The sequence below is a fragment of the Callospermophilus lateralis genome, chromosome 6, assembly GCF_048772815.1.
Source record: "Callospermophilus lateralis isolate mCalLat2 chromosome 6, mCalLat2.hap1, whole genome shotgun sequence".
In the NCBI taxonomy this organism is placed as follows: Eukaryota; Metazoa; Chordata; class Mammalia; order Rodentia; family Sciuridae; genus Callospermophilus; species Callospermophilus lateralis.
In genome coordinates, this window is record NC_135310.1 from 73,232,477 (window position 1) to 73,244,069 (window position 11,593).

The 11,593-nt window shown below is 36.6% G+C and overlaps 1 protein-coding gene and 1 pseudogene across 1 annotated transcript; one reads left to right on the top strand and one right to left on the bottom strand.

Annotated features, from left to right (window-relative positions):
- On the bottom strand, positions 1–1,607 carry Gja10 (gap junction protein alpha 10). Its single transcript, XM_076859474.1, is given in 2 exon segments — positions 1–89; positions 92–1,607. Coding segments are annotated over 2 exon segments (1,605 nt in total).
- A 9,868-nt stretch (positions 1,608–11,475) lies between these two features.
- LOC143402688 (U6atac minor spliceosomal RNA) lies at positions 11,476–11,593 on the top strand (annotated as a pseudogene).

Consider the following 11,593-nt stretch of genomic DNA (forward strand, 5'->3'; position numbering starts at 1 on the left):
TTAAATTGAAAGTATTGAAGGATTTACTTTTTCATGAATTAATCTCCCTCCATACATCTCTCTCTTAACACATATATACATACACACCAGGAAAGAGGAAAAGGAAAGAGGTAGTCAGAGTGGACCAGCTCTTGTTTCATGATCAATATGGCTGTCTGTCTACTTACCATTGATGTTCTGTGGCCAGTAGCTGAGGGCAGAGGCGAGGGGCTGTTTTCCCGGTGTGAAAAATTCAAGCAGGTGCTATTCAGAGAACTGGAGCTTCCTGAGTCACTGCACAGCTGTCCTTTTTCAGACAGCAATCTGGACAGAAAGCTAATCTTGCGATTGCCTGAGCATGATCTGTCTATCCAGACACCACTCTCTCTCACACTGCCATCACTCCCTTTGAAGTGACTGCGCATATCTGTGAGAGGTTCACCTGAGGATTCCAGGTCCTGGGATTGCTCCCATGTTCGTAATGCATAGGATGGACAGTGTTGAGAGGCCACCGTTGCACCTAGCCAGGATTGGGACACTGTATTCCTTAAGCCAAAGGAGGAATGGCATGGTTGCTGTCCTGGGTGCTGAATTGTGGCTTTGCCGTCCTGAGGACATGGGCTATGGATGTGGAGCTGTCCGTTGTGCTGATCTTTCTCAGTGCAGTCTCTTTTGCTACAGGAAGAATCTACATCCAGTTGCGGGGGCTGTGGGATTTGCCAGATGGATTTAGACTTTGGAACATTGACTTGGATGACTTTCTGTTGATTATTGGTTTGAAGTGGAGAGATTCTTTCAGGTAAGGAGGAGCAAATTGTACATGGTTGGGTCCCTGAATATTTCTTCAAATGGAATGGAGGGCCTCTCTCATTCTCAATGCTCCCACTGTTGGATTTCTCATAAAGTGCCCTCATGATTTTCCTGATGCCCAGATGAAATATTTCCAGGACATTGAGTAATAAGGAGATGGCTGCAATGCTGTGCATAAAGAGCATGAAAATGGTCTTTTCTGTGGGCCTGGATACAAAGCAATCCACTGCATTGGGGCAAGGAGGTTTAGTACATTTGTATAGGGGGCTCATTTGAAACCCATAAAGAATATATTGGCCTATCATGAACCCTACTTCCAGTACAGATCTGGTCAAAATATGTAAGACATATGTACGCAGCAGACATCCTTTCAGAGGGACTTTATAGATCCTCTTTTGCTCCTCTAACCTCTTCAGTTCTCTATCTATCCTTTGTTGCTCCTCCAAGTCAAGCTCTGGATTCTCCATTTGGACTCTAAGGTGTGACTTTCTCCTATGTCTCTCTTTCTCAAAGTCCCTGAGCCTATAAAGTGCATGGCCCATATACACCAGAGAAGGAGATGAAACAAAGATGATCTGTAAAACCCAGAATCTGATCAGAGAGATAGGGAAAGCATCATCATAACAGATATTGTTACAACCTGGCTGCTGGGTGTTGCAGGCAAATGCTGACTGTTCGTCATCCCAGACATCCTCAGCAGCCACACCAAGTACCAGCATTCGGAAAATGAAGAGAATGGTCAGCCAGATTTTCCCCACTATTGTTGAGTGGGAGTGAACTTCCTCTAAGATGCCACCCAATAAGTTCCAGTCCCCCATGGCTAGAGACTAATGTCTGAAATATACAGAAAACACTGAGGTTAATAGCACCCACAGATGTAATCTATAAAGGCATATGCTTATAAATACAGCAGCTTGGGCTGGGGATGTGGCTCAAGTGGTAGCGTGCTCGCCTGGCATGCGTGCGGCCCGGGTTCGATCCTCAGCACCACATACAGACAAAGATGTTGTGTCCGCCAAATACTAAAAAATAAATATTAAAAAATTTAAAAAAATAAATAAATAAAATAAAATTTTTTTAAAAAATAAATAAATACAGCAGCTTCCTTTTCATGTCAGCAACACTGCAAATGATTTTCCAGGTCCATGTTTGATGAAACAGAATTTTTCCAAGGAATATTGTTTTTTTGGAAAAAATTTTTAAAAGACTCTCCACAATCTAACTCAATTTAGTTCCCATCCTCTTCTACTCTCCCACACAGCATGCCTGCCATTCCATTATACTCTCTATTCTCCATATTTGCACAATTCATTCCCATTCCATAATTTTTTCATTTTTCTATTCCTCTGAAATGCCCCATTTATTATACATCTGATATGATCTTAAATAAGTCTCAACTCCTCAAGAATTTTCCCAAGTTGGAGTTATTTTTCCCTTTCATAAGTTTCTACAACCTCTCATGTGGCATTGTACTTAGATGAGCTTTGCAATGTTTGTGTCTTATGTCTCCCTTCCCAAAAAGGTACCTCCCTTGGAGATAGCAACTCCTTTCTGTAGCATTATGGTCTTTGCACACATACACACACAAAAAAAATCAATATATAATAGTGGGTTGAATAGTCTTTTTATTTTAAGATTTTGTTCCTTTATTCTATCAATGAAATAATTGCCAAAAGGAAAAGAAAAGTATATCCTTATCATATATTATTTGTGTTTTTCATGATAGGATAAATTATAAATAATGAAAATAGAAATCAACCAAATAAGTCCTCAAAACTGGCTCAGATCAGGGTAGCAGTAAGGATTAGGCAGACAGAAACAGTATGAGCAATAACATACAATTACATCCACTAAGGTATATCTGAATCATCATGTCTTCATGGAAAAGTTTGCTAACTTAGAGGAAAAGTGAAAACAAACTGCTTCTCTAGCTAGCTTGGGACATAGGGAAAAAACCAAGGCATAGCTGACATGAACAGGTTACTTTATTTAGCCTGAAAAAATATAATATCTTTCAAATTTAAACATGGTTAAAATGCTTGGTAAGTAAAAGGTTTCTAAGATATAGCTGGATGCAGTGACACACACCTGTAACTCCAGCTATTTAGAAGGCTGAGACAGAAGGACTGAAAGTTCAAGGCCAGGCTGGGTAACTTAGTGAGACCTTGCCTCAAAATAAATTTAAAAAGGCTGGGGATATAGCTCAATGGTAGAGCACTTACCTAGCATGCATGAGGCCCTGAATTCAATCCCTAATATCCCTGCCAGAAAATATTTCTAAGATATAAAAGACTTTTAGATATGAAAGACACAAAGGGAAAATAGGAAAATGTAATTTAGTTAAAATAGATCATGAAACATTTTTCCACTTTAATAATTTATCCATTCAATAATATTTACTAAAATATTACTATCACCTAGGCATTGTGGCAGATGTCAGGAACTCAATAACAAGTATGATAAATCTGTGCCCAACTCTCACAGTACTTGATCACTTAGAATTCCCACTAACCTATAAAATGGAACAAGACTGAAAAGACAAAAATTAATATCAACCAGAAAAATACAAAAGGCTTGGAGGCTGAGGCAGGAGGATTGCAAGTTTGAGGCAATTGAGAAAGACCCTCAAAATAAAAAATAAAAACATTTTTCATGAGAATGTAGCTCAGTGGTAGAACACCCTTGGATTCAATCCCCAGTACCAAAGAGAGAGAGAGGAAAAAAAAATCCTTAAGTTTTCCCCAAACACAAAAATAAATTCCAGATGTAAAAATATATTAAATGTGAAAAAATAAGTCAAAAGAGTATTAAAATATATTATAAAATTATATATATATATATATATATATATATATATATATATATATATATTCTAAGGATAGACTTTCCGAGCAGATCCATGCTAGAAATTATAATTGGAAAAAATACAGATTTTTACACAACAGAACTGAATGGCAAAAAGTGGAGATGTCCAGAAGGCATTTGAACCTAAAGAACAACAACAATAAAAGTAGATTTAAAAATTTTGGATTCATACCTCGTTGATTGAAGAAACAATTTCCTAAGTTTATTCTGTTCATAAAGTGTTAAGGTCCTTTCTCATAATTAGTCTTCTAAAAATTTCTGTCATTACCCTTGATTTTTTAAATTTCCATTAGCACTTCAAAAAATCTAGAACTTCAATTTTATATAAAAATCCTGCAATCGGAAAGCTAACTTATTTCAATTTACTTATTCTCTATTTGGCAATCCTAAACTCTAATCCTTCTTTCTGTCACTCTATTATTTGTGGAAATTTATGATTTTAAAATAACAAATAAAAGAAAACTGGGCCTATATGAAAAATAGAAATTAAATCTACATGTTAATATGCAAGAGGAAGTTCCTTTTAACAAGTATCCCTGTTTCCTAAAAAGAACTTCTTTTTTACTATTAAATAACTGTAGGTTCTAGAAGTATTCTCAATTTTCTTTTATTAACAAATATTAATTTACCATGTCCTACGTGAAAAGCTGGTAATTCTTTTCTGCATTTAATTTCAGTTCTTTATTTCTAGTTCAACAGGAATTCCCTAAATAATTCGCATAAGCAAGACAGTCCACATATTTATTTGTCACTTACCGTAGGTTGGCAGGGGAAATCACCATTGGACTCCAATAACCTTAAAGTTGCAACATGTATGGTTAACTAGTGGAACAACTGCTGATGGCTGCAGATATAAAGGCTCTAGTCAGGTGACTGTGGGGCCCTAGTCCAGAACAAGCACAGTAATTTTGATCAATGTACTCTAACCTAATTTTCTCCCAAGTTTCAAAATATTCTTTGACGCTTTACAATTTTTAGTATTTTTTTCTAGTTGACATCAAGCTGAGACCCTTTCTGGTATATTTCAATTGGAAACCAAAAGTGAAATGAAGGAGAATTTCCCTTTCTCGTTTGTGAATGATTATGGTGCTTTGAATTTTGATGCATTTCTTTCAGTCCATTGATTGCTCTGGGAATCAATACTCGCAGATCAATGAGTCATGTCCAATTTCATAAACAACTGCCTGGTGTGAACATCTAATGTGAACAAATAATAACAAAATGACAATCAAGCCCAAATGTTCTTGCAAATCATATTAAAAGAAGAAACATCTCAAAGGGGAATAATCATTTTTACAACACTAAAGGGGTGTGTGACTATCTGTAAATCATGCATTCTAGCAATATTCTATTAGGCCAAACACACAGCTCAGGAAAATATTTTTCTTTTTCAAAATAGAATCTGAAAGTCAATTGTAGCCTCAGAATCTGGGTCATATTTTTGTAGAGAAAGAATTTGAATTCCAGAAATGTCAGATTATTTGCTGAGTGTGGATAAAGACTAGTTCTCCTACTTCACAATCTGCAGCATCTTCCACTAGTCATATTACAAGTACATAATCTTACTGTCATCTTAGAAGAGTCAATAGCAAATGGCAAAGGCATATCTAGAACCCAATGGTGGTTTCAATTCTCAGCTCCTTGGCACATTTCTAAATTTTTCATTTTCCATATATAATATAAAAGTGCAAAAAATTACTGATAGTTTGTATCATCTACCTATTCTATTTTTGAACACTTAATTTTAAAGATGATAATGAAAGGTAGACACATGAGAAGGTTAAACTTACAAGTACAAGTTGATTATCAGAATTAACTAGAGGTGAAAAGATATGTATTTGGCCAGGAGCAGTGGCACACACCTGTAAACCCAGCAGTTCGGGAAGCTGAGGCGGAAGGATCCTGATTCAAAGCCAGCCTCAGTGATAATGAGGCACTAAGCAACTTAGTGAAACTCTGTCTCTAAATAAAATACAAAATAGGGCTGGAGATGTGACTCAGTGGTCGAGTACCCCTGAGTTCAATTCCCAGTATCCGGAAAAAAAAATGTATTTGTGGGTTTTTTAATTTCATATTAGACTTATTAGTTATTCATGATGTAGAATCTATTTTTGTTTATTTATACAAACATGGAATATATCTTATTCTAATTATGATCCAGTCTTGTAGATGTACACAATGGTGAGAGTCACTGTGGTGTATTCATATATGTATATTGGAAAGTCATGTCAAATTCATTCCATTGTCTTTCCTATTCCTATCCTCCCTCCCTTTCCTTCATTTCCTTTTGTCTAATCAACGGAACTTATATTCTCCCCACCCTCCTTTTTATGGGTTAGCATCCACATATCAGAGAAGACATTCAACCTTTGGTTTGGGGGGATTGGCTTACTCATAAAGTCATTTTTATTTATTCCTAATATTCTGTTGTGTATATATACACCACATTTTCTTTATCTATTCATCTGTTGAAGGGCATTAATCCCCAGAGCATGAGCTGAGCTGTCTCTTTCTACATGCATACCTGTGCTTAGGCTATTCTCAACTACTGGGTATGTCCTACTGACCCTCAATTCCTTCATCTTCTCTATTTCAAGTGACTAGAGTTTATAGGGACCTCAGTCTTTCAAACACTTTCTGGGACCCAAACCCCAAGTCTGTCCCTGTTGTCCACCTCCTAAAAAGGAACCCCTTGTGGGAGATTATCAAGACTTAAACTCCCCTAGCTTCAAAATTAGACCTTCACAAGACATCTTTTCTTCTATATTCCCACTCATCCTTCAGGAAAAAGACTGTAAGTTCCATTTCACTTAATTACAGTAAACTACCACTTATCTCTTCTAATTCAGGGAATTTAAATGTTTGCCTTCTCAACTGGGGACATCACCCAGAGCTTTTTGCCTCTCATGCTCAAAACAGCAGCTTTACTTTCCTTAAATATCAGATAAGTTTATTTCTGATCATTAGCACTGTTTCTCATTAATTTCATTTTATGAAACTTTATAACAGTTGCCTGTTACTGTATTGCAGAAGTACTACTTCTAAAAGAAAAATCTGAACTAAGAGAAGCCATCACCTACAGAACAGATAGGATATACTGCAAATTTCCAGTCCTGATATGGCCCTAGTTAAACAAAAGGGGTTGCTGTAAAAACTATAGACTTTAAAGTATAACCCATACTCCCACTTTAAGATCAGTGAAACTGGCCTGTTGGATGGTTAAAACAAAAAACTTGGAGACAAAAATCAAGGAAGTAAAATGTCAGAGAAAAATCAGACAACATTTTAGTTTTGCTCCTCTAAGGTCAGCTAGGACCCAGGGAACAATGGGACCCTCTAAGGGCCCTGCAACTCCAGTGAGTTTGTGATGAAAGAATTTTTTTGTTTGTTTTATTTTTGTTCTTGTTTTTGTTTTTGTTATACAAGACAGTAGAATGTATTTTGGCAGAATACACATACATAAAGTATAACTGATTCATGTACCCACTCTTGTAGTCATACATGATGTGGAGTTACCTTGGTCATGTATAAAAATAACAAGGCTAGGAAACACATTCAATTAATTCCGCTGTCTTTCCTATTTCCCTCCCCACTCTCTTCCCTTCATTTCCTTTTGTCTAGTCTGGTGGATTTCTATTATTCCCCTCCTAACCTCCTTTGTTTGGGGGGTTAGTATCCACAAGCCATGGTTGGGGTACTAGGGTTTGAACTCAGGGGCACTGGACCACTGAGCCACATCCCCAGCCCTATTTTGTATCTTATTTAGAGACAGAGTGCTTAGTGCCTCACTTTTGCTAAGGCTTTTGAACTTGCAATCCTCCTGCTTCAGCTACCTGAGCTGCTAAAATTACAGGTGTGCACCACCATGCTATAATTTCTTTTTCTTTATGGCTGAGTAATATTACATTGTGTATATATACCACGATTTCTTTATCCATTCACCCATTGAAGGACACCAAGGTTGTTTCCATAGCTTGGCTACTGTGAGTTGAGCTGCTATAAACATTGATGTGGCTGTGTCACTACAGTATGCTACTTTTAAGGCCTTTGAGTATAGACCAAGGAGTAGGATAACTAAATCAAATGGTGACTGCATTCCAAGTTTTCTAAGGAATCTCCATACAGCTTTCCATAGTGGTACCAATTTGCAGTCCTAGCAACAATGTATGAGAGTAACTTTCTCCCCACACCCTCACCAACATTTATTGCTACTTATATTCTTTATAACTCCCATTCTGACTGGAATGAGATCGAATCTCAGCATACTTTTAATTTGCATTTCTCTAGTTGCTAGAGATGTTGAACATTTTCCCATATATTTGTTGATGGATTGTATTTCTTCTTCTGTGAAGCGTCTGTTCAGTTCAGCTTCTTCAAGCTGATGGTGGCTGTCAGCTGTGGCAGTAAAGGATTCCCTTCAGAAGGTCTATCTAGGAAGTCTCAGTAGAAGTTGGGAAGCAGCTCCATGGAGGGTCATATTTTTATTACCATCTGGAGCTTAATGGACTTTTGGAATTTTGTGCATCAGGGTAATCCAGAGGTCCATGATGGCAGTTGACAGGTGATTGGGCAAGGTGTACATGGGGCAGAATTTATACTAGGCAAATAAGAATACAGCAAAGCATTATTTTCCTCAAATAATTCGCATAAAAACAATTATTGTTTCAGCAAGCTTCTGAAGACCATGAAGATCATTAACTTATTAGAGCTTAGGGTGTGATCTGCCATGTCATTTATTTGCAAACAGAGGCCATTCAAGTCTTTAGAAACATGAGCAGGGTTGCTAAAAACACATATTTAATTTTTATAATGGCACAGATGTCACCTTGAGCTGTGGGATGCCATCTTATTTCTGTAATCTGTTAGCTGAAGGATCCCTTTAGTTGTGTCACTTAGGACTCTCTTGGTAAAGTCAGAGCTTTTATGTGCCACATTACATCTTTTAGATTAATCTGAAGGATAAATATTAGAACTAAATAATCATACCAGTAAAAAATAGGTTGAATTTAACTATACAGGAGGTTAGGAAAATTTGTAGCTCTCAAAGTGACTTAGAATAAACTTGTGACTCTGGTAGTGTCTTTTGTAACCCTTTCTATATAAACTCCCAATTTTATTTGCTTGTAGGCGAATTGACACAATGTACTTTTTATTATTAATTTCTAATTTCATTCCATTATGATCTGATAAAATACAGGTTTATCTCTATTTTTTGTATGTGCTGAGTTGCTTTGTGGACTAAGGTGTGGTCTATTTTCGAGAATATTCCATGTGCTCCTGAAAAGAAAATGTATTCACTTATTGATGGATGAAATACATATATATCTGTTAAGTATGAATTATTAGTTATATTTTTTAGTTTTACAGCTTGTTTATTTAGTTTTTTTTTATTTGAAGAGCTATTTATTGGTGAGAAAGGTGTGTTGAAGTCACCCAGCATTATTGTGTTGTGATCTCTTTGATTCTTGAGATTATGAAGGTTTTTTTTTTTTTATATATGTAGGCTCCATTGTTTAGAGCACAGATATTTAAGATTGTTATGTCTTGTTGATGTATGGTTCCCTTAAGTAATATACAATGGCCTTATTTGTCCCTTCTGATTAAATTTGAAGTCCACTTTATCAGATATGAAGATATACACCCCTGCTTGTTCACCAGTTCCATGTGAATGTACATTTTTTGCCATCCTTTTTAACTTTGGTCTATGGATGTCTGCCTATGAGGTGAGTATCTTGGAGACAGCATATTGTTGGGTCTTGTTTTTTAATCCAGTCTTCCAGCCTATGTCTTTTGGTTGAACAGTTTAGGTCTTTACATTCAATGTTATTATTAAGAAATGATTTTTTAATCCCTGTCATTTTACTTCTGGCTTTTAATTTGAATTAGTTTCTCCTTTGACTGACCTCTGGGGGGGCTTTCTTTACTGCCACAGCTGACACCTACCATCAGCTTGATGAAGCCAGAGCATTCATTGCCCCTTTTCCCCTGACAGTAGTCAAGGACCTCTTCAGAGGTGGGATTGAGACAGAAGATAGATTATCTGTACTCAAATAGAATGGGGAACCTTGGAGAATGATCCCACCACCCCAGATTAAAACCCTAGGTTAATATTTTATTTGTTTGTTTTTGGCTGCCTGACTGGAATGCTCTGAGCCCAAACTCCTATCCTTATCAGGGACATCCTAACCAAATTCAAGCCCTCCATTTTACTTTCTACCATAGTTCCCCCCACTCCTCTGCCTCCCTTGTCCTGTCATATGGACCAGAAGCTTTTCCTTCCCTTCTAATATCATTGCTTCTGTCTGAGTTGTCAACCACAGGGTGGGATACCTCAAAGCTCACCATGGCCACCCACCAAACTCCCATTAAAATTTTTGTACAACAAAAGAATGGGATCCTAATTAGAATAGGATATACTCCATGTCTGTATGATATGTCAAAAAATAATCTACTGTCATGTATACCTAAAAAGATATATTTGGCACTTAAATTTTTAAAAAGTGAAAAAATTTTCCTATAAGACCCTGTCTTTAGCTAAAACAGTTGTTTCTTAGTACCTCTCTGGCTGCCTCAACTATTATCTATTGGGGGACCCCACTGTGTCCATACATCTATTTTGGTTTTTCTATTGGATCCCCCACTTAGGAACTCAAGTATGGAAGCGCCTGTCTGATTGGTATCCTGTGGGTGTCCATGAACACTTTTGACAAACAGGAACTTGACCTCATTGGAAGACCTTCTCCATGCTGTTTTGGTCTGGCTTGCCCCTTTCTCACTTGTCATCTTGCTCTGGCTGCCTAGGCTCTTCTATATCTCGCTCAGGTTTGTCCCAAATAAACTCGTGTTACTAGTGAGCCACCTCTTCTCTCTCTTTATTTCTATCATTTTTTTTCTTTTCTTACATTTACAAATAAGGAAAAGAAAGTTTAGAAACTATAAAGTGACCAAAGGTACCAGGAAAATATTTGAAGTAGCAAAGTGAGGTTAAAAGGATTACCCATTTAACACAGAAGGATTTTATATTTTCATTTCATATACCCTTTGCATCACAGACAAAGTGCAAAAATTTAAAAATAGAGTGAATCTGACAAATGAAGATCCTTCAAAGATCTTTTATACTTAAATGCTATCTGGGTCAAGAAAATACATTTGACTTCAATATCAGCATTTCTGGGAAGATAAAATCACTTATTTCATAAAATACCTCTTCAAATCTTGCTACTGTTAATATTAAAGTAATAAATTCATCTTTAAATTATACTACTATTTACTTTCTAGATGTTTTTTTAAAAGTATTTCTAAGGAGCATGATATTAAAACCCACCTTCTACATGTAAAAAAATACTCTAGGACAATGTCATGAGTGTGAAAGTGTTGAGTTGACTCCATCATGTATAGGGGATAGTGCTGCTCAGTAAACAAAGCATTTCTCTCTCCCATCTTTAGTCACTCCCTCCCCAATCCTGGGGTTGCTCACTAACATAATCTAAGTGTCAAATTGATTTTTAATGAATTTATTTTACAGACAACTCTGCACATGATGAAGTGATATGTACAAAGTGACTCATTATAACATTGTTCACGTTTGCAGAAGAAGAGAACACCAAAGGGTCCATCAATTGGGAACTTGATAAATACTCATGGTACATTCATACAATGGTATATTTTCAGCTATTCAAAAGAATAATAAATGTATTGGTAGGAAACATTCTCCAAGACACATCTTTAAATGAAAATAGTGAGGTACATTCTGGAAAGAGTATGCTACCTTTTTTGTAAGAAAATAAAAAGATTACATATTTTTGAGGAAATGCTAGCTAGGTATTGTATGAAAGGAGAGAGCATTAACCCTGCCTTGACAAGGATGGAAGAATGGATGACAACATGTATACAGGTAAGGCACTGTCACCTTCTTCACAGCACCTAGCCATCCTTTTTT